The following is a 27,250-nucleotide window of genomic DNA, read 5'->3' as shown; positions in this document are numbered from 1 at the left end:
AAAAATGTTTTATAAATTCACAGAAATGATGCAGAAGAGGGACCATTATTAAAATATCTAAGCTTAGCCGGGCGTGGTAGCGCACGCCTTTAATCCCAGCACTCAGGAGGCAGAGGCAGGCGGATTTCTGAGTTCCAGGCCAGCCTGGTCTACAGAGTGAGTTCCAGGACAGCCAGGGCTACACAGAGAAACCCTGTCTCCAACGCCCCCCCCCCCGTCTCTTAAATCCCCCCCAAAAGATATCTGAGCTTGTAAAATATATTCACTCAGTCAACAATTACTATATTAATTTATAATTACAACCTGCACTCTAGTTCCAGGGGACCAGATGCACTCTTTTTGCTTGCAAAGGCACCACATGCATATGTTGTACAGGTATACATACAGGTAAAACAGCCATATACATAAATAATATTTTAAAGGTTAAAAATAACTGCCCCTAGACTCAGGGAAACTGCACTAGAGCTAAAGAAAATCAGAAATAAAACAGAATAAACCCCTGGTTCTAGAACTTGAAATTCAAAGCTGTTTCTAGCTGTTATTATATAGTACTGAAACATGGACACAGTGGCTGACTGAGGGCTGCCCTGGGCAAACTATTCTGTGCCCTGCTCTGGATTTATAGTTCTGGATTTATTAGCCTTAAGTGTGAGTCTAGTCATTAAAAGTTCCCAGATACTAACCTAATTACTTCTTAGGGTGATGGCAAGTATTTAGGGACTGCTTTTGCCATCTATCTGTAAGAGACAGGTTAAAACTTCAGACATGTGCTATCTCAGCAAACTTACTTGAATGGATGTCCTTCTTCTGACTTCTGCACAGCTTGAATGACAGACTTATAGACTCTGAAGCTGATGGTGACAGAGAGAAGAGCCAGGATGAGGTAAGAGACCACACTGATAACACTGAAGGCTGCCAGAGAGAGCAGCATGATCAGTGTGGTGCCAAAGACAAACCCAGTCTTCTTCACATCTCGCCAGAAAATCAGATCGTGCACTGCCAAGAGAGAGGGAATAGAAGTTAGAGAACCCAGGACCACCTTGGCTGTGCTGTGCTTTACTGGCTGCCATCTATCTCCCTAGTATCCTGGCACCTCTTTACTTTTGGTTTTGTTATTATGGGTTATTTTTTGTAGCCCAACCTTCAACTCCTGATCTCCTACAAGCTGGGATTGTAGGCCTGTGACACGTATCTTACTGTTTTTATTCTTAAGACAGGGTCTTGCTAAACTGTCCAGTCTGGCCTTACAAAAATGGACAGAGGAGAGTCTGAGTCTTGGCCATTTCTACCTGTGCTACTTTTCACCTTTCTAAGCCACTCTCCATTGTAAAGTGAAGAAAATGGCACCATCTCCCTAAAGCTGTTTCAAGTCCAATGCAGGCAGAGTGTATTATTACCTACATGCAACAAACTTATGTCATTTACTAGGAAGGAGAGGTTTTGAGATTCCTGATGGGAAACTGAGTTCCAGGTAGTGGTTTTTGCAAATCAGGGAGAAAACAGGGTTCCACTCATGTGCACATGATTGAACTGAGACATACAGGAAAACTGCATAGAAGGAGACCTACCTTACTAAAAGGGCCAGTTCTAAGCAGGGTAATTCCTATAGTCAAAAGTTCAGGTGCACACCTATGTCGAGTTCTCATGTCTATAAGTATAGTTTCAATACAGAATGCAGAAAGGTTTCATGTCACCAACCAATCAAACAAAATGATGATATGTGCCCCAAACATGTACCGTTTTAAAAAGAGAAGGTAACTAGACAAACTTACCTGGAGAAATGTTCTACAAAATAACTAATCTATAGTCTTAAAAATTACCAGTGTAGGGCTAGAGAGATGGCTCAGTGGTTAAGAGCACTGGCTGCTCTTCCTGAGGTCCTGAGTTCAATTCCCAGCAACCACATGGTGGCTCACAACCATCTGTAATGGGATCCGGTGACCTCTTCTGATGTGTCTGACAGTGACAATGTACTCATATACATTAAATAAATAAATAAATAAATAAATATTTAAACAAACAAACAATTACCAGTGTAACCAACAGGGGGCTGGAGAGATGGCTCGGCAGTTCCAGAGGACCTGAGTTTAGCATCCACAGATTGGCTCGTAACAGTCTAACTCCAGTTCCAGGGGAGTAACAGACCTCTTTTGGCTTCCATAGGCACCAGGGACACACATGGTGCACACATACATTCTTACTTATAGGCAAACACTTATATAAATAAAATTAATAAATCTAATTTTATTACACAGAAAGAAAATAAACAGATTTCTACATTTGCAAAGTTGAAAAGAGCCACTGTGTCCTCATGGACTTTACTGCCACCTACTGGAAAGTTGTTATACAAGATAGTCAGATGTACAATTCACATGTGACTAGTGTCCCTTAGAGGCATGCAGAATATAAACTGCATAACAGTACAGAAAAGCCCTAGGCTCAACCAGTGGAATTTTGGGCCTAGACCAGAAAAAGGGCATTAGGGAATGGCAGATAAAGGGCAAAATTGTCCTACACCTCAAACCTCAGTTTGTAGCTTTGCTTCATTTGGCCTTGGCCTGTAGTTACTTCCTGCCCTACCCTCTGTATCCCATCACTTTGAATGACCTTACAGCTTTGTTTCTTCTAGGAGCACCACCACCTCATTTACTTTTTATAGACTCTTCAGATCTGTGACAGAACAAACTCATAACCCAGAGCCAGTGTGACTACAACTTCCTTTCATTTCCTTACACTGTTCCTCAACATGGAAATCTGCCAAGCATATTCAGTACAGAACACCAAAAAAAAAAAAAAAAAAAAAAAAAAAAAAAAAAAAAAGAAAGAAAGAAAGAAAAAAAAAGTGTGTGTGTGTGGGGTGGGTGGGTGGGGGCTGACAAATCATTTGGAAATGTTTACCTCTCTGACTCTCTGGTAGAGTTAGGAGACAAATGTGACAAAAGGGTAGCTGCCAAAGTCTAATGTGAAGCCTTTAGAATAGGTGTTCAATCTAGCAAGAAGCCACAGTAGTTTTGTTTCCATAATTCTTTTTTGGGGGGTGGGTGGCAGAGGGGAATTCATCTGTTTCCACTGCCAGTACAGCTTTTTTTTTTTTTTTTGAGACAGGGTTTCTCTGTATAGCCCTGGCTGTCCTGGCACTCACTTTGTAGACCAGGCTGGCCTCGAACTCAGAAATCCGCCTGCCTCTGCCTCCCGAGTGCTGGGATCAAAGGCGTGCGCCACCACGCCCGGCTCTCCAGTACAGCTTTTAAAACAGCAAATTTGCTAGGTGTGGAGGCAGGAGGGTCAGTAGTTCAAGGTTATCTCCATTTCCTGATGCAGCTGAGATTAGATGTGTACAGCAAATTGCCTAGAATACGTGGTGCTAGGGAGGACTGGGTTTCCCTTCCCACGTTTTTCACTTTTAATTTTGAGGTTGGTCTTGGGCTTCTGACTACCTACCTAACTCAGCTTCTTGAACGGATGGGATTACAAAACCTGTGTCACTAGGGATATCTCTTTCAGTGAATAGAAAGGGAGACAAGAGGGGATAATAAGAGTGTGAATCTGATCAAAATATATGATATACATGTGTAAAATGTCACAACAGAATTCATCATTTGCCCACTCTTTTAGCTGATTTGCGTTTGCAACATTTGCCACTGACAGCGGGGTGACTGGGACTGGATGCAGAACTTGTGTATGCTGGATTTCCTGAGGACCTTACAGGGATGTGCAGGACTTTCTGGGTGAGTATGGAAGCACCAGGGCACTGTTGAGTAGGCAGACAGAGCCTAACACTGTCATTACTCATTCACTGCTGGTCTCAGGACACAGTTACAATGGAACACTGCAAAAACTTGTTACAGAGCAATAAAGACTTGTCTTTTTTGCAATGTTGTTAATAGGATATATAATTAAGACTGGGGGATAGAAAGGAGCTTTCAACTAAATTTCTTTCTTTTTTTTTTTTTTTTTTTGGTTTTTCGAGACAGGGTTTCCCTGTGTAGCCCTGGCTGTCCTGGAACTCACTTTGTAGACCAGGCTGGCCTCGAACTCAGAAATCCGCCTGCCTCTGCCTCCCGAGTGCTGGGATCAAAGGCGTGCGCCACCACGCCCGGCTACTAAATTTCTTTAAAAAAATAAATATTTAGAGTCAGGGGTGGTGGCATACATTGTTAATTCCAGCACTTGGCAGAAGCAGGCAGATCTCTGGACCAGCCTGGTCTACAAGAGTGAGTTCCAGGGCTACACAGAGAAACCCTATCTTGAAAACCAAAAAAATTATCCATAAAGATTTTATTATTTTTATTTCATGTATAATCTGTGTTTCTATATTCTGTTTATACAGTTTTCATGGAGGCCACTGGATCTCATGGAACTGTATGTTTTTTAGCGGCCATGGGGGTGCTAGGAATTGATGCAAAGCCTTTGTACTTTGTTTGTTTTTTTTTTGAGACAGGGTTTTTTCTCTGTGTAGCCCTGGCTGTCCTGGAACTCACTCTGTAGACCAGGTGGCCTCGAACTCAGAGATCCACCTGCCTCTGCCTCCCAAGTGCTGGGATTAATGTACTTACTGTTGATGGTGAATTATAAGCTATTATTCCCTACTTCCAAAGTCTTCTATAAAGTGGCTGTGATGGCTATTCTTGGTTGTCAACTTGACTACATCTAGAATTAGCTAAAAACCCAAGTGGCTGGGTACACCATGAGGGACTGTTTTCATTTGAAGTGAGAAGACCCACTTTTAATCCAGATCTTTTGTTTGTTTGTTTTGTCTTGTTTTTCTGGACAGGGTTTCTCTGTGTAGCTCTGGCTGTCCTAGAACTCACTCTAACTAGGCTGGCTTTGAACTCTCAGAGATCTACCTGCTTCTGCCTCCTGAGTTCTAGATCTTTTGAAATGGGAGGATCCACCTTTCATCTGGGCCATACCTTCTGCTGGCAGCCTATATAAAGGGCACAGAAGAAGGAAGCTTTTGTTCTTTGCCTGCTTGGTCTCACTGGCAAGTCTATTCCTTTACTGACATCAGAGCCTACTTCTTTGAGATGCTGATGAATACTGAAGACCAGCTAAGATATCCAATCCAGACTCATGGTCTGAACAACTACTGCATTCTTGAACCTTCTGTTGATAGTCTGTTATTGTTAGACCAGATGGACTACAGCAGATAAACCATTCTAATAAATCCCATATATATTTGTATGTACATACATATATTTTTCCATTCTATAAGTTGTTTTGCTAGAGGATCCTAATACAGTGGTCATAAAATTTTTTTTTAATTTAAGCTTTAAAAAAAGATGCTTACATGCAAAAATGGGCTTATTTATAATCTTGAGCAGTTACCACTCCTTCAGAAAGTTTATTATAAACAAAAAGCCAATTGGGCTGGAGAGATGGTTTCAGTTTAAGAGTGACTGCAATTCTGAGGGACCTGAGTTTGATTCACAGTACCCACATCAGACAGTTCACAATTGCCTGTATCTCCAGCTCCAGAGGATCTGATTCTTCTTCTAGCCTCTACAGGGACTTATACATATAGCAGATACAGATACAAATGAAAGCCTAAAACAAACTACTAGTTTGTGCTAAAACATTTATCTCATGCAAAATACAGCTTAAAAAAAGCATTGGCACAGGAAATAGGGACAGACAACATCTTTAAGTGATTTTCAATGATGAAGCTGTAACCTCAGTTATATTGATATGTACACAACAGTATGATTTAATGTATATTCACATGCTAAAGTGTGATACTCATCTCTGAGATGAAAACAACAACAGAACCTAGATCTCACTGTAATCCAAGTACTGTGTATGCTATGTCCGCACAGCAGGAGCCTTGAGTTCCTCTTTCTATCTGAACTTCCCTTTTCAGGACATTGCCCTGTTGCTGCTGCAAGACAAAAAAGAAAACATACCAAGGAGAGCCCAGGTAAGTGTGCTTACAGAAACCCATGCTCAATCCTCACCAAATCCAGGGAGCATTTTATATTCCTGTTTTGTTCTGTGTAAAAATCCAACATACGTTTATTTATTTAGTGCTGCACGTATGGGCATGCATTTGTGGGCATACCTGTGTGTGTGCTACCAAACACTTTCAAAGGTTCGTGCTTTTTAGAAGCTGACCCCCCCCCATTTCTGCCTTCACTACTGATTTTAATATGGGTTAAATAATAACAGGGCCTCTATTCTCCCTACTGTTCAGTTTCTGGACTTGTTTCCAAAAGTTTTGGTATTTGTATTTCTCAGGTAAAATGAGATTTATGTTCCTACTGTGCAGACTGTTTTTCAAACCATTAGACCACAAATAACTCCTTCAAACTAGGTCTACCTGACTTGAAAAACAGGCTTTCTGAAACTGGCAGCTCATAGTGATGTTAAAAATGTAACAATGTGTTTATGCTAAATGCTAGTCCGAAAAGTTCCATTTCTGTTAAGCTTTGCTTGCTTGCAAAAGTCATGAAATACCTTTACAAGAGTCTGTCCACTATAGCTGGGGTCACTTGCTCACTTCTGGTCCCAAGGAGAGCAGGTGGCCTGGCTATTACTGAAAATTCTTGCCTTGCTCATTTTGATCTCTGCTGAGTGTTTGGAGCTCCAGCCTGACACAGTAACAGTGTTCTCCTTAAATCATGTAGGTTCTGGCCATGGACTCAGGTCAGGCTTGGGGAGCAGCTGCCTTTCCTTCTGAGCCATCTCAATGGTATTCTTCTAACTGGAATGCTGCTTCATAAACAGTGAAAAGCTGCTTGCCACAAATTATATATACTGATATACTAGTTCCATGCCATTAAATCAAAGAGTAATAGAACCAATGGAATCTTTCATACCAAAAGGATTTTTACTTTTAAATACCTGTATTACTACCATTTACATTTTCTTCAATCATCCACATTTACATATTTTGTGTAAAATCTTTCAAAAAGAATTTTTTTAAAAAAATATTTATTTATTACATGTAAATACACTGTAGCTGTCTCCCGACACATTACAGATGGCTGTGAGCCACCATTTGGTTGATGGGATTTGAACTCAGGACCTCTGGAAGAGCAGTCAGTGCTCTTAACCACTAAGTCATCTCTCCAGCCCCAAAGAGAATTTTAAAATAGGGAAAAAAACCTCAAGAAACCAATATATCTAAATTTGTAATTATATATTAATCTTAATATCACTATAATATGTAGAGTAGCTTGTTTTTTGTTTGTTTGGTTGTTTTTTTTTGTTTTTTGTTTTTTTCAAGACAGGGTTTCTCTGTATAGCCCCGGCTGTCCTCGAACTCAGAAATCCGCCTGTCTCTGCCTCCCGAGTGCTGGGATTAAAGGTGTGCGCCACCACTGCCCGGCTGGGTTTTTTTTTTTTTTTTTTTTTTTTTAAATAGTATCTCTGTTCAGAATGTGTCAATATCACATTAGGATATGCATTTGTGATTGATGTGGAAAGAAACCATACTCTGCATTTCTTAGGGTTTTCTCAAGTTAACTGTGTTTAGTATAAGACAAATTAAAGAATTCATCAAAATAGATGAAGCTGGAGAGTGGGAATAACAGTGTCCTAAACTGGCCATCCTCACTCTTTATAGCAGCTAAGACTTAGCAAGAACACTTTTTAGAAGATTTTCAGGGGCTGGAGAGATGGCTCAGTGGTTAAGAGCATTGACTGCTCTTCCAGAGGTCCTGAGTTCAATTCCCAGCAACCACATGGTGGCTCACAACCATCTGTAATGGAATCTGTTGTGCTCTTCTGGTGTGTCTGAAGACAGCTACAGTTTGCTCATATAAATAAAATATATAAATAATTCTTTTTTAAAAAAAGATTTTCAGTTACATAGTAAAACAGGTTTGTTCAGACAAAGTAAAATCAGCCAAGGTTTAAAATGCAAAACCCAACAAGGGTAAGAATACTATAAAAGGTTAAAATAAATTTAAAGGGTAACATGAGCCCTTCAATTGGTCTTGAGAAGCAGAAGGCAGATGGTGAAATCTACACTCATTCTGAAGCCATTAGCTGTGTTCCATCATCTTCACTCCTTGTAAAACAAGCATTTACAACGTAGTGCCTGCTCCCCCAATGCATTATCACTAATGCATTCTAGTCCACTTTTAAGCACTAGGTCAGAACTGCTAAGCAGGATCACAAAATTTCATTCTGCCCAATCTGTTGATCTGTTTTAGACTGATACTAGAAAGTTCTTAAGCCAGGACTCACAAGCCTGCAATACTCAGTCACCACTGTCATCCATCTCAGCCCTACAAAGTCCTTCCCCCTTTTGCTCACAGGGATCATCAGTTTTCTAAGTGCTGCCTAGGGAATGTCTTCCTGTTTTGAAAGGCTGCCTCATGAAAAACACTGTATACATTCTGGTCCCATCTAAGGATGGGCTATCATATTATAAGCTAACTTAGTTTGGGTTGTTAAATTACAGCTGCTTTTGGTACTTTATGTCAATACTGTGTATCTGGCAAGATCCATACTTATCTTCTGGTCAATAACTTTGGTCTCCCTGCTAGTAGGACATCATGGCACAGCTGTACCTTTCCTGCCTCGAGTGCTTTCTCTACTTTGTTGCCCTGCCTTCTCGGCGGCAGGCAGTACCCAGCTGCTTCTTCTTCCAATTTTAACTTCCTTTCTTACAGTTAACTCTGGATTTTATGACCAAGATCTGTTTTGCAGCAATCGACTTATAATGCCTCTCCTACAAGTTAACTGCTTCTTCCTTAGGAGGTGGTTTATGGCTGCTTGGCGAATGTGTGTGTCTCATTCTCAAGCCGTCACTTATGAGTAGGTGCACAAACTCTGTGTTTAAGTGCTCACCTCTCGGGCACGCTGTAAAACCCTTGGATCCTGCACTGCTTCCTCCTGTCTGCATCAGGCCCCCTTCCTTGCGGTGCAGCCCGAAGTACTGCGTCCAGCAGCAGTTACCCATCGCAGGCTGCCTAGGTACCAGCAGCTGCATCTGTCCGCTCTGAAGAGCTCCGCCAGGGCGGCCGTTATTGCAGTGGCCTAAAGGAGCCGCGCGAGGAGCAGCAGCAGCAGCAGCACAGCGCGGTGGCTCTAGGGAGCAACTCCAGGAGCCCAGGCCTGATCGGAGGGCCCTACTTTATCTTTATTATTGAAAACAAAGGTTTTCTATTACTTGCTAGGAGATTTAAGGACGCCAGCTGCAGTACCCATAATATACCAAAAGAGGGAGCCTAATGGCATTCTCAAAAGAAGAAAGCTGCCAGTTCCGCAAGTTCAGTCAGGAGCAGCATTGACATTTTGCTGACTTCCTTATCAATGCTTTATTACCAAATTTAGGGAAAGAGTTCGGTTTGATTTTAAATTTAGAAATCTCCAAGGATCAACAGGATTTAACCTGTTCTCCCTAGCACGGTTCTTTGTGTAGCCCTGGCTGTCCTAGTACTCAGAGGGTTAAAGGCTTGTGCCACCACGTGGAGCTTCTCCCAAGCATTTTTTTTTTTAAAGATTTATTTATTTATTATATGTAAGTACACTGTAGCTGTCTTCAGACACTCCAGAAGAGGGCGCCAGATCTCGTTACGGATGGTTGTGAGCCACCATGTGGTTGCTGGGATTTGAACTCTGGACCTTTGGAAGAGCAGTCGGGTGCTCTTACCCACTGAGCCATCTCACCAGCCCTCTCCCAAGCATTCTTAAGTTAAGGGTAGAAAATAATTATACTGAAAAAGGAAGGAATGAAATTGACAAAACTCCAACTTTAATTTTATTTTTGAAGAGCAACTCAAGATTGACACAAGGTTTTATTTTCTTTGCATAAGTCTTTTGTTTTAGTTTGCTAATACTCAATACATGTAATAAAATGTAGGTGGGGGAAAGTCACGCTGGCTGGTTGATTTGTTTAGAGTAGGGTTTTCCATTTGTAGCACTAACTAATGATCTTTCTCAGTTTCCTGTGTATGTTTTGTTACCTGATTGGCTAAAGACAGGCTTTCCGACTACAAGAGGGGGAAAGGCTCAAAGAGGATGCTCACTGACAGGGCATGCTTCTCCCAATTTTAACTTCCTGTCTTAAAAAGTTAACTCTGGATTTTCTGACCAAGCTCTGTTTTGCAGCAATGGGTAAAGACTTGCAGATGGGTTTTGCAGTAAATGGGCAAAGACTTCCTTGCTAAGCATGCTAAGGTCCCAAGTTCCATGACTAGCACTGCTAAATTAAATAAAAGGTGATGGTGACTGTTCAGTTTCAAAAAAATATTGTAGTAAAAGAAAATGATGAAGGCATTTTCTCCATTGGACTAGGTTCTTATAATTTTAAAAAATTGTATGGTTTTCATTAAATTAAACCACTTTTTAAGTTGCAAAAGATACTAGATATCTGTAAATTCAGATTCCAATTTTGTGTATGTTGATAAGGCTTAATTCTTCTCTACCACATATTTATCATTACCTCAGCACATACTCCTCCAAGTGGCACAGATCACTGACAGGAAAAGCTCTTACTGTCAAACATGTGCACAGGCTTGTTTTGTCCACAGCAGCGTCTAGCAGCAGGCCAAAGACATTTGTAGAGACCTCTTTCAAATTGATACCCACTAGATTCTTAGAAAAAAAAATCATTTTTTAATCATTAAAACCTCCCATTGTCAGCCAGGCATGGTGGTGCACGCCTTTAATCCCAGCACTCAGGAGGCAGAGGCTGGCGGATTTCTGAGTTCAAGGCCAGCCTGGTCTACAAAGTGAGTTCCAGGACAGCCAGGGCTATACAGAGAAACCCTGTCTCGAAAAACAAAAAACAACAACAAAAAAAACCAAAACCAAAAACCTCCCATTGTCTTTACCCCCAATTTCCAATTTGTAAAGCACATACAACAGGAATATAAGACTAGCCCTCCCCAAGCTGTGCAGCAGGGTGGTTTTGAAACTCTTTTACCTCCCTTATTTAGGATGCAGCTAGATAACAAATGGCTAAAGACACAAAGACTTGTTTTTTTTTTTTTTTTCCTTTTCTTCCCCTACTAAATCTGGGTGTGTTTAACTAAGAAACTGTAATAGAAGATGGGTGTGGTAGATAGAGTACACCTGAAATCCCGTTCCTGTAAACAATTATGCCAGAAATCCCTTGGGAGGCTGAAGCAGAAGGATTAGCGGGAATTTAAGGCCAGTCTGGGCTACAATTACAGTGTGAGAGTCTGTCTCAACAAAGAAGAAAAGAGTTTATAGAGCAGAGTCACTGGACCACGCTAACTGAAAAACTACTCAAGTGCGAACAAATTTAAACACACAAACATTTTAAAGAAAGGTTCTCATAAAGCCAAGGCTGGCCTCAAACTCAAAACTAGCAGAAGAGCCTTGAAGGTTTGATCCTCCAGCTTCTACCTCCCAAGTGCTGAGATTACGGCATGTGCCTCCATGCCCCACTTAAGCAGTACCAGGGTTCAAACCCCGGGGTTCCTATATGCCAGGCAAGTACTCTAGCGACTGACTGCCTTGAATGTGCGATCCTCCTGCTTTTCCCCTCTGCCACCCTCTGCCAGCCTCAAACCCAAGTGGTAGTCAGCCTGTCTGTCTTTCTGTTAGTTGAGCAGGTAAATACACATACATATCCCTGACCTTTGAAGTCTTAATTTTTCTAGCAGCTCTAGTAAATAACTCTCCTGTGAAAACAGTGGTGTACTGGCTCGTTTTATGTCAACTTGACACAAGCTAGAGTCATTAGAGAGAAGGAAGCCTCAGTTGAGACAGGGCTGTAGCCAAGCCTTAGGCATTTTCTTTTCTTTTTTTTTGGTTTTTCGAGACAGGGTTTCTCTGTATAGCCCTGGCTGTCCTGGAACTCACTTTGTAGACCAGGCTGGCCTCGAACTCAGAAATCCGCCTGCCTCTGCCTCCCGAGTGCTGGGATTAAGGCATTTTCTTGTTTAGTGACTGATATGAGAGCGTCCACTGTGGCGGGGACTCCCCTGGCCTAGTGTTCCTGGGTTCTATAAGAGAGCAGGTTGAGAGGGAGCAAGAGGTAAGCTGCAGCCCTCAATGGCTTCTGCACTAGCTCCAGGTTCCTGCCTTGTTTGAGTTTCTGTCCCAACTTCCTCCAGTGATGAACAGCGTTGTGGAAGTGTAAGCCAAATAAACCCTTTCCTTGCCAAATTGCCCTGGTCATGGTGTTTCATCACAGCAATACTAACCTCAAGTAAGACAGTGGGCATCTGGGTAATGAACAGATACTCCCCTCTGTTTTATTGCCCCAAGCATAGCACAGCTGATAATCATTTCAGATTAACCAACCACCTGTATTTTATTCCCTCAGGCAATGCTAGGGATGGAAACCAAGGGCCTCAAGAGTGAGTACTATATCACTGAGCTACACACCTACACTATTTGGTTTGCTTGATTGCTTTTGAGACAGGGGCTCACTCTGTCTCAAAGGCTGGACTCAAGCTCACTGTATTGCTCCTGCCTCAATGCTAAATGCCATCATGTCCAACTTCTACATTAAAAAAAAGTGCTAATAGGCTGGAATTGGCTCAGCTGTTAAAAGCACGTGTTCCTGCACAGGACTGAGGATCAATTCCCAGCACCCATATGGCAGCTCACAACTGTCAGTTAACTCTAGTTCCCCAATGCCCAACTCTAACTTCAAAGTGCACCAGGCATGCACATGATACACACACATATGTGCAAGCAAAAGACTCAAACACACAAAATAGTATATCTAAAACAATGTGTTTAAATACATATACCATAAAGCAACATGGACTATTTTTTAAGAGTAGCTCAGTAGCATTTAATTACATGCACATTAGCCGGGTGGGATGGCACATACATACCTTTAATCCCAGCACTCCAGAGACAGAGTTCTCTGTGAGTTAGAGGCCAGCCTATCTACAGAGTGAGTTCCAGGACAGTTGAGGCTACAAAAAGAATCCCTCCCTGCTTTGAACCCCACTCCCTACCCCCAAAGAACAAACACATTGATGTTATCCACTGATGTTGCACTGTATCCTTCTGCTCACTCCAGTGTTTAAACAAACATGTCAAAATAAACAGTGGTTATTAGGACATCTACTTCAGCTTGAGAACCAGGACTAAAATGGAGCATTCTTTTCACATTTTTCTTTAAATGTAAAATTTACAGCAAATTACATAAACATAGTCATTGGGTACATGTACAATATGTACATCCGTTCAATTTCGATCAAAGTGTACAAAAGACCACACTCCTGAAGGTGCACCTTTTTCATTATAGAGTTTGTATTTCGATCCCCCACACCTACTCCCAAAGGCCCATTCAGTTAAAGGCTGATCCCCAGAGAGGCAGTTTTGGGAAGGTTTGGGTTGTCTAATGGAGGTCATGGAGTACTGAGGGGTCTGAGTTTCTTCCTTGTGTTTTGGCCAAAAGGCTGACAGTTTTGCTTCAGCACGTTTGCCCTACAATGGGTGATGCCAAAGGTCCAAGAGCAACAAAGCCAACTGTGAGCCCGGCAAGTTATTTCAGGCATCTATCTGCTTTAGTAGTAGAAAGCTGACTAACCCAAAAGTCAACAACTCAAAAGCAACCACTGCTGTCCCAGTTCTTTTGTTCTACAATCACATAGACATAACTGACACAGTACAAATTATTTTATGCTGCTTCTCACTGAGCACAATATATGAGATTTATACTGATGCAAGCACTAAAACAAAAACAAAACAAAACAAATGAACAACAACAAAAAAATCCAACCTAGCTATGTCCAGCTGGAGAGATGGCTCAGCAGATAAGATCACTTGATCCCTGGGATCCACAAGGTAGAAGGAGAAAACTGACTCCTGTAAGTTGTCCTTGTGATCTATACACAAACACAGCTATGTCAAGGAATGTTTGTTCCCTTACTGTTTCAACTTTAGGACATTATTAGTAAAACTACCATATATATATGTATATATATATATATATACACACACACACACACATATATGTATGTATATGGAGTTTTTACTCCTCTATAGTGGAGTTGCTAGGTTGTAGGACAAATGGGTATTGTTTTTCAAGAATCTGTCCAGCTTTTCTCATTTATACTCCCAGCCACAGTCCATGAGACTCTGTCACCCCACCTTCACTAGGAATTGTATTTAGCTTGAGCCATTAGAATGAATGGATAGTGGTAACTATTTAAACTGTGTGAGATTCAGTATTGGACAAATTTACACTGTATTACTGTTGTTTGAGTAAAATTCTTCTGGTAAATGTAGGAGTGGTTCTGATGCTTTGATTTAATTGGGAATCTGTGTTTACAGATGCTGGAGGTCCTTGCCCACAATTGGGTTTTGATCTATCAATAAAGATGCCAGTGGCCAATGGCTGAGTGGAAAGAAAGAGGCGGGACTTCCAGGTTCCCGCAGGCTAGGAGGAGGAGGAGAATTTAGGGGAAGAGAGACAGACTCAGAGCTGTAGGGGAGATCTTCCAAAATGTAGGCGGAAAAGAGGTCCAGGGAAGGCAGCTTGAAAGTGTCTTGGGCAACAAGACCTATGGGCTTCACAGAAGGTAATTGGGCAACTAAGTTGAGGGCAGATTCAGAGGTGTTGAGTTAGGAGTAAAAGGTAAGGGCTTGAAGGCTTTGAAAGTCCAATAAATACATTTTGGCATGAACTTTCTTAAGGCAGTGACTTACTAGTGATGTCTTTCATTATGCAAAAATTAAAATTTGGTTTTGATAAAGCCTAATTAAGTTATTTTGAGATTAGTATATCCATCCAATGACCTAAGAGCCCTTTGTCTAGCCCCATACCATGTAGATACTTTTTTCTTCTCTTCCATTGCAACAGTCTCATTACTCAGCCTGGGCTGAACCCAAGTCCTCTTAACTAACCTTAGCCACCACCCTGGCTTTGTAAGATTTTTAAAAAAGTTTTTATGTTTACTGACTGATTTTCAATTAATTTTGTATACCATGTGATGCTAGAACTGGTGAGCAACATCCCAAGGCATTGCCTAAGACTTGCCACTTGGTTTATGTGTCCTGTATAGAATGCCCCACTTGTTCTCAATTATGAGTAGAACCTGTGATTAGGAGAGGCTAGTCAGTGCATTAAGCAACCACGTGAGAGTACTAGAACCTGAGGGCAGCTCCAGAAGCTAAACACGACCATCACTTTCCACTTCAGTTGATAGCTAGTAAGAGTTGTGATCTGGGGTGAGAGATGGCTTAGCCATTAGGAGTACTTATCTTACAGACTAGTTCAGTTCCCAGCACCTACATCCTGTAGAGAAGATGTCTGTATGAATGTGGCACCCATCAATAATAAATCTGATGGCCTATGGATTAGTTAGGAAATTGAAGATGGAACATCCAGAGAAAGGATTCTGTGACAGACCAGGGAGATCCACCTCCGAAGATGTGAGGAGATGGCTACGTGGTACCTGAGTACAGATAACCAGCTCATGGCAGAATGTAGGTTAAAATAATTGGGTTATCTAAGTTATGATTATAGTCAGAGAAGAGCCTAGATATGGCCAAGGTATTTGTAAATATATTTTGAATCTGAGTCTTTTTTTGTTTTTTTGAGACAGGGTTTCTCTGTGTAGCCCTGGCTGTCAGAAATCCGCCTGCCTCTGTCTCCCGAATGCTGGGATCAAAGGTGTGCGCCACCATGCCTAGATCTAAATCTTTTAAAAAAAATTTAAAAATGTTTAATTATGTGTGTCTGTGTGGGTATGTGCACATGTGTCCAAGTGGCCGATGAAGCCAGAGTTACAGGTAGTTATAAGTCACCCAGTGTAGGTGCTAGGACTGAACTGGGATCTTTTCAAGAACAATGCATGCTCTTAGGCACGACACCACCTCTCCAGCCATCAGCCACCAACTCTTACCACCCCCACAACCTCCATGACCTAAATTCTGTCAGCAACCAAAGAAGCTGATGACAAGCTCTTGAGCTTCAGATGAAGTTACAGTTCTGGACCACACACACACACACACACACACACACCAGTTTTAGAACCAGACCTCACTCACATCTAGATTTCTGATCTACAGGATAAGAACTAACACTGTTTAAATCACTGAACTAGTAGTAAGGCTCCCTGTGCTCTGCTTAACTTTCAACATCACTGCTGTCTTTATTACTAGGGTTTTATAATATCTTGAATATTCTAAGTCCCTTAATTTTTTTCTTTTCCAATACTGCTTTGGGTTTGCTAAGTTCTTTGTATTTCCACAGAAGAATTCCATTTGGACTTTCAATTTTCTGTGGCACAAAAATCCTTGTACTTTGACCACACTATATTGAACCCACATTCTGGACAGCACTGACATGGTAATGACTGCCAGCCTTCCAAATCCAGATAGAACGTCTTTTTCCCCTTAGCTCTTCCTTCATTTTCCTCTGCAGTCATCTGTAGTTTCTAGCACATCTTAATTAAAAAACAATGTGGATGTTGAGAATCAAACCTTGGTCTTCTGTAACAAGTCTCTAAGCCACCAAGCTGTACTGTCCAGCCTCCCCCTTTTTTGTTAATTGTGATGTTTAAATGAAAATGTATTATGTACTGGGGGGAAGGGAGAGGAGGCAGGGGGCAGGAGACAGGGCTGCAGGTTCTCTGTTGCCCAGGATCCTCTCAACTCAAGATCTTCCTCTTTTAGCTTCCTAAGTGTTGGACTTCATGCATGTACCACCTTACCCGACTTGCAACTCGCCACCCTGCTTCAAAGTTTTAAAAAATTATTTGCTATTAGTGTATAACAATACAGTTTTAGGTATTTTCTTTTTTTTCAAGGTCTTATCTCAAATTTAATTTATTTTTAAAAGTATTTATTTATTTATTTATTATAAGTACACTGTTGCTGTCTTCAGACACACCAGAAGAGGGCATCGGATCACAGATGGTTGTGAGCCACCATGTGGTGGCTGGGAATTGAACTCAGGACCTCCGGAAGAGCAGTCAATGCTCCTACCCACTGAGCCACCTTTCCAGTCCCAGGTTTTTTTTTAAATTTTTCAAACTATGTGTGTGTGCATTTCCCCATAGAAGGTAGAAAAGAGCTCCTGGAGCTACAATCATAGGTGATTGCTGACTTATCTCTCCAGCCCTTGAGTACTTTATTTTATTGTAGTTCTGGGGTTCAAACCCAGGGCCTCATGTACATTAGACATATTTTCTATTACTTATGTTTTGAGCATTAGCCAGTATGTCTTCTTAAATTTTGCTACATTCATTAATCAGTGCTAGTGATTGTTTTTTTAAAAAAGATTTATTTATTTATTATTATATGTAAGTACACTGTAGCTGTCTTAAGACAGACCAGAAGAGGGCGCCAGATCTCATTATAGATGGTTGTGAGCCACCATGTGGTTGCTGGGATTTGAACTCTGGACCTTCGGAAGAGCAGTCGGGTGCTCTTACCCACTGAGCCATCTCACCAGCCCGCTAGTGATTGTTTTATAAATTACGGAGGATAGATTCCTTTCACACATTTTAAAAAGAGTTATTTTAAGTGTATTTTCTATGTGTGCTCCAAGTGAGTGCAAGTTACCTGTGGAGGCCAGAGCTGGATCCCCATGGAGTTGAATCTCTAGGCTGTTACCGTCTCCCTGACGTGGGTACTGGGAATCAAACTTAGATCTTCTGTAGGAGCAGCAAGGGTCTTTAAGTCCACTGTTCTTGTTTGTTTTTTTAAATAGGTTTTCTTTATGTAGTCCAGGCTGGGATTGAGCTATCATACATAAAACTTGTGGAAACTGGTTCTCTCCTACCATGTAGGTTCTGGGGAACTGAACTCAGGGTGTCAGGCTTGCCAACAAGTGTCTTTACCCACTGAGTTATCTTGCCAGCCTTTACCTTGAATTCTTGATCCTATTGTATTTAGTGCTTAATGGGATTGATGTCATTCTTCTTTAATCTGGAAAACTTCCTTTAGCATCTCTTGTAGTCCAGGTCATCTATAACAAATTCTCTTTTTTTCACATTTAAGAAACCTTTATTATATATTAAAGATCATTTTTATCCCATGTACAAGAGTATTTGCCTATGTGTATTTGTACTGCATATACGCAGTGCCCAGAGGCCAGAAGAGAGCGTCCTCTGAAAGAACTACTAGGGCTCTTAATTGCTAAGCCACTTCTCCAGCCCCTTGCTTTTTATTCTCCTATTATTTACTATAGAAATCTGGGTTAAAGCTGGACATGGTAGCACATCCCAGCACTCTGGAGGTGGAAGCAAGAGAGAAGGATAAATTATCTCCCTTTGGTTATTTGATGATGATTTTTTAAAAAAACATTTTATGTGCCTGAGACCTCAGGGCTATGCTATTTCATAATGATCAGATTAAGCATAGCCCGGTAATATGATTTATGGCAAATGCCTATTTTGGCTTGGTGATGCTGGAGTCTGAGTAGTCATGTAGCACTTAAGGACATACTGCTTGTTATCCTGGATACCAAGGACTTAACAAACAATTCTGGATGACAACTCTTAGGTTTTGTCATCATAGTTGTAGAAGAATTGGATACTTCCCTGCATTGAGAGTGTTGACAGCTGAAAGCTTGCCTGGTATCTTCCTCTGTGTGAACAATGCTATCAGTTTCTGAACCCACCGAGTCCTAGCCAGTCCCTCAGCCTGAGAGTTGTCTTTGGATTTATCCTAGTAGGTGACAGCTGAGCTTTAGCCAGCATGTGTACTTCGTTGACTAGGAAGTCTGTGATCATTTTATCTTCAAAAAGCTCTTCTCTAGTTTGCTGTGGGACTTTGATTACACAATCTTTTGATTATTCCACAGATTCCTGAAGTTTTGAAGGTAATTTTCTTCCTCCCTTGTATTTCAGGTTGTATAATTCCCTACTCATCAAACTCACAGATTTTCTTTTTCCCATTTTGCTATTGTGGTCACTTAGTGAGTTTCAAATTCCAGATGTCTGTAGTTCTAGGGTTTCCTCTAGGCAATTTCTGTTTCTATTTTTAGGCTGAGATTCCCTTTATTTTCATTCAATACAAACATTTTTTCCTTCACTTTGTTGAGTGACTATAATAAATTACCTCCCCCCCCCAACCCCCAGGGCCTCATTATGCAACTGGCTGTCCTGGAACTCATATATATAGACTAGGTTGGCCTTGATTTAATTCTAATATATGAGATCCTTTTCCAAACTGAATTATATTTTTCTGGTTTTAACAAAGTTAGTTTTGATTTCCATTCTAGACACTATAACTAAAATGTTTTTACAGCTTAATGTAACTACTCTGTTATAGTTCTCCATATAGCATGCATTAAGAAATTATTTAACTCCTTTAGTCCCAGCACTTGGGAGGCAGAGGCAGATGGATTTCTTTGAGCTTGAGCACAGACTGCTACAAAACAGTCAGGGCTATACAGACAGACCCTGAGTCAACACTTTCCCACATGCAAATAAATGATTGTATTTATTTCATATGTACATGTGGGTGCCTGCTTGTCTGTATGTGCACTAAGTGAGTGCAGATGCCTAGCCTAAGGAGGCTAGAAGCTGAACCTGAGCCTTCTTGCAATATCAGCAAGTGTTTACAACCACTGAACCTTGGAGAGTATTGATTTTGGGGGTTGTTTTAAGCATGCCATTACATTTTGTTAAACACAATTTGCAAACTCTTGTCACTGGTGCAGATCACTGGCTCAGTTCTTCCATCTTTAGCTGGATTGCCTGGATTCTCTCATGTACACATGTAGGTCAGGGATCAGAAAAAGTTTACACAGAGATTATTTTATAGAATTTAGGCTTTTGTCCTCTGGATCTCTCCTTTTCAGGATACTTCCTCCCTTTTAATATCTCCTCATTGAGAATGACTTAATTTATCTTCTTTCAATGGGTGGTGGTAGCACACCTTTAACCCACACTTGGGGGGCTACATAGATAACCCTGTCTCAAAATAAACAGCCCAAAGCAACAAAAAACCTTTTTCTCTTAGTCTTCTCAACTGGTCAGGTCCCAACTTCAGCCTGTTTTTCTGGTTAAAAGCATGAAAAATAGATTAAATTTAATTGTTCAAATGTATTCCATGTTAACTCTTTCAGAAGTCTGACATTGGTCAAGGACAAGGAAATGGGCTTCAGGCAGAAATCTAATATTAGGGCAAAATAAGTAAGTTTCAGCAAGAATCTAACTTTAGGCTGTAATAGGGAAGTAGGGTATGGCAGGAATTTTAGTCTTAGGGTGGAACAGAAGAACTAGGCTTCAGGCAAGATTTTGGGCTTGGATGAGGAAGTGGGCTCAAGTATTTCGGTCAGTATAACAAGCCCTTTTAAACAACTGTCATGGGAGTAATCGCTTGCTGCTTTGTTAGTTCCTTATTGTCCTGCTTTGCCCAAAATACTTGCATGTAATTAAAAATGGTATAAAAAGTGGATTGGAAAATAAAAATTTGCCTTCAGTCTCCGAATTGACTGGGGTCACGCTACAATGTTGTCTGTCTTGTTTTCCTTTTAATCCTCACTCCTGCGCTGTTGACTGACTGAGTGGGCTTGGTCATTATTCACACTAGGAGAGGGCGTCAGATCTCATTACAGATGTTCGTGAGCTGCCATGTGGTTGCTGGGACTTGAACTCAGGACCTCTGAAAGTAGTCAAGTGCTTCTAAGCACTGAACCATTTCTTCAGTCTCATGATTTTATTTTATTTTATTTTTTCCAGACTGGGTTTCTCTGTATAGCCCTGGCTGTCCTGGAATTCACTTTGTAGACCAGGCTGGCCTCGAACTCAGAAATCCGCCTGCCTCTGCCTCCTAAGTGCTGGGATTAAAGACGTGCGTCACCACACCTGGCTCTTATTTAAAAATTTTTTATTTAAAGATTTCTACTTATGTGTATGTACATGTCATGTGTCCACACTGTGTGAAAACAAGTTGATGCATTTAACAGAAATGTTTTACATCTTTAAAGATTTGGTCATAAAATAACTGCTAAGGTTTTTAATTTTGAAATTTGTAAAGAATAACCTTTTAAAAAATTTTAGTATTAGTTTTATGTGTACTGATATTTTACCTGCAAGTATGTAAGTGTACTATGTGTGTACAGTGTCTGAGGAAGCCAGGAAAGGACACTGAATCCCCTGCAACTGGAGCTACAGATAGATGTAAGTCACCACGTGTAAAGGGTGACTTTTAAGCTTCTAACTATGTCAATCTGCCTTAACTACCACCTAAAAATATTTACCAATAACAGAATCTGGTCAGTGAAATATCCTTAACTTCTACATCTCTTTTCATTTCTCATTCTAGGCGAAAATAGCTCAGCTGGGAATTACTAGTAATTACTACTTACAAAGTTCTTTACTTATAACACTATACAACATTGTAAAATAACTACCATTGTCCCAGTACCAAAGGAAGATGATGAACTAGCTAGGCTTGCTGTCTAAGGTCACACTGAAGTCTGAAAATGCCAGAATTAGACAGGAGGCTTTATGACCTAATTTCTATATGCTTCATCACTCAAAATGGTTGCAATGAGAACCAATGCAACCCAGGAATTCAAAAGGTACTGATGTATCACTGGAGTAGTAATCTAATTTAACACTGGCTGTATGTAGAGCTTTAAGAATCTTTTTTTTACCCCTTAACTGTGGTGGTTTGAATGAGAATGGCCCGAATAGGTGTATATATTTGAATGCTTGGTCCCTAGTCGGTGGAACAGTTTTGGTAAGGACAAATAGATACTGTTGGGGAAGGTGTGTCACTGGGAGTGGGCTTTGAAATTTCAAAAGCCCATGCCAATTGGCTGTACACTAATTGTGCATCAAATACAAGCTCACAGTTAGTGCTCCAGAGCTCTGCCTGCCTGCTGCTATGATCCCCACCATGATTGTCATGAAGTCATTCTCTCTGAAACTATAAGCGAGTCCCTAACCCCTTTAGCCCAGCTGTTCTAGAACTCCCTCTGTAGACTAGGCTCAGAGATCCATCTGCCTCTGCCTTCCTGAGTGCTGGAATTAAAGGTGTGTGCCATGACTATGGTGCTAAGTAAGCCCCTTTTGAATACTTTCTTTTCTTTTCTTTTGGTTTTTCAAGACAGGGTTTGTCTGTGTAGCCCTGGTTGTCCTGGAACTCACTTTGTAGACCAGGCTGGCCTCGAACTCAGAAATCCGCCTGCCTCTGCTTCCCGAGTGCTGGGATTAAAGGCATGTGCCACCATGCCCGTTTTTTTTTTTTGGTGAATACTTTCTTTTTTAAGTTGCCTTGGTCATGGTGTTTCTCACAGCAATAAAAAGTAACTAATACACTTTGCAAGATAAACAGCATTTAAAGCCATTTTACTGCAAGCCATCTACTAGGAAAAAGATCATTTCAAATAAAAAAGAAACATGAAGATCTTCTGGCGCTATTCAGTGCACTGTTGTCTGGAGACTGTTCAGTTGGCCTGAAGTATAAGAATGAATGAGTTTTTCTTAAGTATTACTCCAAAAGAGCAGTGTAATAATGGTCACCTACTTTCAAAGCATAAACCCTGTGGAATACAGTAAATTAATTAAAAGTTACATTTACTGAGTTTCCCTGCAGGAATTCTTTTATCTTTGATAACTAATTAAAATTTACAAGTCCACTCTTTTAAAAAAAAAAAAAAAATCCAAGTACCTATCAATGTTCACTATCATGGAGATTTAAAAACTGAACTTTGAAAATAAATAAGAATACAGACTGGGCCTATAATCTCAGCCCTTGAGAGGCTGAAGAAGGATACTATGCGCTCAACAATAGCTTGGGCTACATAGTGAGTTCCAGGCCAGCTCGGGGTAACCTTGTTTCAAAACAAACAGCAGCAAAATCACAAATCGGTAAACAAATATGAACGTGGTGATATTCTTAAAGGCAATAGCCACATTCAGGCCACTTACAAAGAAGGACCTTGAAACAGAAGAGAACTCAGAAGGTTAGTTCCCAAAGTCTGTGGCTTTAGGAACTACAGATACAGAGAAACCAAGTTAAGTGACCACTAAGTGTGTGTGGGAAGTCTGCCTTTTCTTACAGGCCATAAAGCAAAATGAAAAAGTGGTAGTCTCATAATCACAGCAGCATCAGCCACATGCAGAATTTCTGTTGTAAATGGTTACCTGGGAAATCACTGAGAAGTCTTGCTAGAACATTCTTGTTAACCATTTCAGTCTTGGTAAGGCTGGAAATAGAATCTATTCTAGTGTTTTTGATGATAGTAGGATTTTTGGGAATTCCAAGATCAGATCCAGTTTTGACATCTGTGTGTTCTAGGATGTCAGATGAACTCTGTGGCCCAGACTGTGGAGCAAAGGCTTGCTTGAATTTTCCTCCAGAAGATATCCCTTCATCCTGCACCTTCTCAGCTTGCCTTTCTCCTAACTCTTTAATGGCTCTGATGGTGAGCTGCTCCTGCTCTAAGTCGGGAGACATCGTAGGGGCACTTCCATTTGTTTCTCTGCTGTCTTCACTGTATTTGCTTTTAATATTTTTGGTTTCAGAACCACTTAGCTCACTTTCATGCAAGAGTTCCACAGGCAAAATATTTTTAAAGTCTGCTATCTTCTCTAACACTGCTTCCAAAACATCACCTTCCTCTTTATCCACTATCCCCTTCTCCTCGGCTCCTGTGAGGACAGCCATCAAGTCCTCTGGGGAGGAACCATCTGTATCTTCAACATATTTTCCAAGCAAAGATTCCAACTTGGCAGAAGCTGGCACAGTTAGTGAGAATCCTGTCTCATTAAGAACACTTGGAGGTGCTGCTGAGCAAACTTTGGGGTTGTTAGTCATATCAAGCTTTTCAGGTGTGACTTCATTCAGGGTATCAGGTACTTGTGAAGACACCTCACCTTCCAGACTCCTCTGAGCAGGAGTTTCTGGCTGGGCCTGCTGCTGCTCAGAGTTTTCATACACTTCACTCTTCACAGTTTCAAGACTGGGAGGCTCTTTGATTTCCCTTTCACTTGTTTTTGCAGCAGCACTTGGAAGGGAGTCAGGTTTTTCTGGCAAAACTTTGATGCTCTTAACTGAGGGATTTTCTGTGATGTCCTCTATTACTGTGTCATCAGATTCCCCAGAACTATCAACCTCTGTGACTTCCCCCATCACAGAGTTAGGCCAGGCACCCCTCAGGTTAGGTAAAGTTACTTCCACTGTGGCTGCTCCAGAGCCTGAGACCCATTTCTCAGGCATAGAACCAGGCAGCTCGGAATAAAGCTGAGAACTGCCTGGCACACCGTTGCCACCAGCTTCTTTTGTGGAACTGAGGTAGTCTCTTACAGGTTTTTCTTCTGTCCAGTCACCTGTGGATTTGGTAATGGGAGTGCTCCCATTAAAAGAACATACAGGCATTTTCTGTTGAGGATTTGTTTTAAGATTTATAACTGGAATTTCTGAGCGATGTTCACTCCTGTCTAGTCCTGTACTTTCTGTGGTGCAAGATGTTTTTTTGGCCTGTTGTTTTGCTTGGGGATCTAAGTCCCAAGTCAGTATTTCATTAGTAAAGTTATGCATATCATTCACACATCTAGACACCTCTTCCAGTGCTGCTGTAGTGTGTGAGAACTGTCTACCGAGTAGTGCAGAGGATGGGTAACGCCCTGCCTCTTTATTTCTTAGTGGAAAGAGTTTGTCATTCATTTCCAACAAGTCTGCAGGGGATTCTCTATCACCATGAGCTGCCCAGCCACACAAATCATTTGGGTTTTCCTTATACAAATCTTTATATTCTCTGTCAAATGTTGCTTTGTCAATAATTACTTCAAACGGTGACTCAGGAGAATCTTTTTCTACACTGGCTACTGGAAGTTCAGATGGGGACAAGGAATATGTACAAATGTGTTCTGCCTTAGATTGCCCAAAATCCAGTGCACTTCTGTCCTCCCCATCTGGAATCTTGTTTGGGTTCTTGGGTTCTTGGTCTTTAACTACCCACTCTTCTGCTGGACCAATTTCTTTTGACAGAAAAGCAGGTTGCTCTGGGAAACTGTCTGGAATAGAAGGGTGGCTGCAAGGAATGCCAGCTGCAAGAGAAACCGGAGCGTCTACTCTGTCCAAGTTGGTCCCCTGAGGAGAGTCCAGCTTTTTCTTATCTAGAAGAACCAAGGGGTCTTTTTCTTTAGCTAGAACAAACTGGCTGCCTAATGTTTCACTCTTTTCTCCAAGCGGTGTTGTAGGGTCAGGGTTATGTATTTCAGAAGATGAAAGAAAGGAGGAAGTCATACTTTTTGAAGGTGGCTCATCAGAGCAAAGAGAGCTCAATCCCGCTATGGTCAGAATTTAAAAGGAAAAAGATCATTTACCAGATGCAAGTACACACATTAGCTAGTCAGGCCAAGCAGCATGCTTTTTATTTTTAAAAATCTCTCTCTCTCACACACACGCACATATACACACACACACACACACACACACACACACACACACACACAGAGTGTATGAACAGATGCATACACACAAAAGTACATAACAAACCAAAGATCAATGGTTATCCTACAAAACATGCATAAAAGTGCCAACAATAAAACAAAAGCCAGTATCATGCTACAAATTGCGAATGACAAACCATTTATTTTCAGGACAACTATTTTTTAATTAGTTTATTCCCCCCCTCCAACCCATAATAAAGGGGTGATGGTACTGGGAGATTTGGGGAGTTTTTCCTTTCTTTTTAGGGGGGGTAGTTATTCTATAGGAACAATGTAATCTATACAATACAGCTTGCTGTTATGTTATGTCTTCCTTTGTAAGTTGAACAATTCAGAACACACTGGCTCTACAGATCCCCTGTTACAGTCCTCACAATCTGAGAAGGAAGAGTAAGCAGCTTGACTCAAGTTGTTCTTGATTTAGAAAGGCAGCAGGTCTTTCTTGAGTCTGAAAATCAGACTAAAAACATTCCATTCCATCATTCAACAAAGGGATGCAAATTGCCTGATGTTCTAGAGTGTTGAAAAGCTCAGCCTGCTACCAAATCTCCTGTCTAACTGGCCATTTTAACCCAATCACACAGTGTATAACAGAGTCTCCCTGAGCTTCAGAGGCGGCTCAGGACTTGACTTGTACACAGTGTTGGACCTGTTAAGGCTATGGGGATCATGGAGATGGACACAATCTTGCAGTTGGCCAGGTGTATAGTGTTATAGTGAGACATCTGGGTGTAACTTGACAAGGGTAGACTTGTGGTAGTTCCTCTTCATTGTCACTTCAATAACTGTCTAGGACGATGCTTCAAAGAGGTTAACTGAATGTGGCTGGCATCACCCCATGCCTACTCTCTAGGGGCTCAAACAAAATAAACAAGAAATGAGGTGGCCAGTTGAGCAGCAGCACCCTGTTCTTTGCTTCCCAACCTAGTGAATATTCTGAACTCATAATCTAAAATAAATCTTTCTTCTTTCAAAAATACTAAATGGTATAAGTTGGTTTCTTTGGGTAAAAACAGAGTTCTTTTAAAAACAGGAGTAATGTACTAAATCTTACTGGTTAGTAATCTCACAGCAACCATCCATTTACTCTGATCCTCTCTAATCTAAGGAAGGATGAAAAGAACCATCCTGAGAGTGAGCACTGTCTGTCCTACACAGAAAAGAAGGCACTGCCCTTTTCACACACTGCTACATCTCTGCAGCTGGAAGAAAGTAGACCCTAAAATAGTTCTAAATGAATCCAAGGCACAACTCGGGTCAGGTGAGGCCTAAGTAGGTTCAGGACAGCAATGCCTTGAGCACAAATGAGTAATTGGGCAGACATGAAAGAAAAATTTCTTTCTCTCTACACACAGCCTAGGCTCTCTTTCCTTCTAGTTGTAGCAGATAAAAGGAAATTTATGACATCATGCAAATCATTAAAAATTAAAATAAGAATCAAATATTTTAGTACAATAAATAAAATCATACTATTATCAGATGTTTCCAAATGCCATATAAAAGAGTTGTTGCCTCATTAGCCAGGAGCAGTGGTGCATGCCTTTAGCACACTGGGTGGGGTTGGGGGCACCAGAGGGAGGAAGATCTCTGTCAGTGAGAAGCTAGCCTGGTTTACATATTAAGTTCCAGGACAGCCAGGGCTATGTAGAGAGACCCTGTCTCCAAAAAGAAAAACAGGAGTTGTTTTATTCTGTCACATCAATAAATTTTATGTCATAGGATTTGAGCTTTAGAACAGTAAAGCTGTAACCTAGGCAGTGGGAACCCCTTCAAAGATAGGGTTGGGTGGTCATAGAATTAAGTCTGATTATAAAACTGACCAAAAAAAATGATGACATAGATGTCATAAACTGTGTATACCCATCACTACATACCTGAGATCCTCAGCATGAAAGAGGTGTAAGGTAAACAAACCCCTGTACCTAGGTTAAAATGCTGAATCT

The 27,250-nt window shown here is 41.1% G+C and overlaps 1 protein-coding gene across 4 annotated transcripts in view; it reads right to left on the bottom strand.

The window, feature by feature from the left end:
* The window catches only part of Rtn3 (reticulon 3), a 58,889-nt gene that overhangs the window by 8,185 nt on the left and 23,454 nt on the right, over positions 1 to 27,250 (bottom strand). For 2 of the 4 annotated variants that reach the window (XM_029472296.2, XM_029472295.2), the window contains one exon: positions 789 to 996. In XM_029472296.2, the coding sequence (XP_029328156.1) occupies positions 789 to 996 (208 nt within the window). Of the gene's footprint in view, positions 1 to 788; positions 997 to 8,796; positions 8,963 to 22,997; positions 25,146 to 27,250 lie in introns of those variants that run through there. The other 2 variants (XM_021151198.3, XM_021151199.3) reach the window with 2 other exon arrangements.

Source organism: Mus caroli, unplaced genomic scaffold (assembly GCF_978045245.1).
Source record: "Mus caroli unplaced genomic scaffold, Mus_caroli_1 scaffold_20, whole genome shotgun sequence".
Classification (NCBI taxonomy): domain Eukaryota; kingdom Metazoa; phylum Chordata; class Mammalia; order Rodentia; family Muridae; genus Mus; species Mus caroli.
This window is presented reverse-complemented; position numbering and strand designations above follow the sequence as displayed.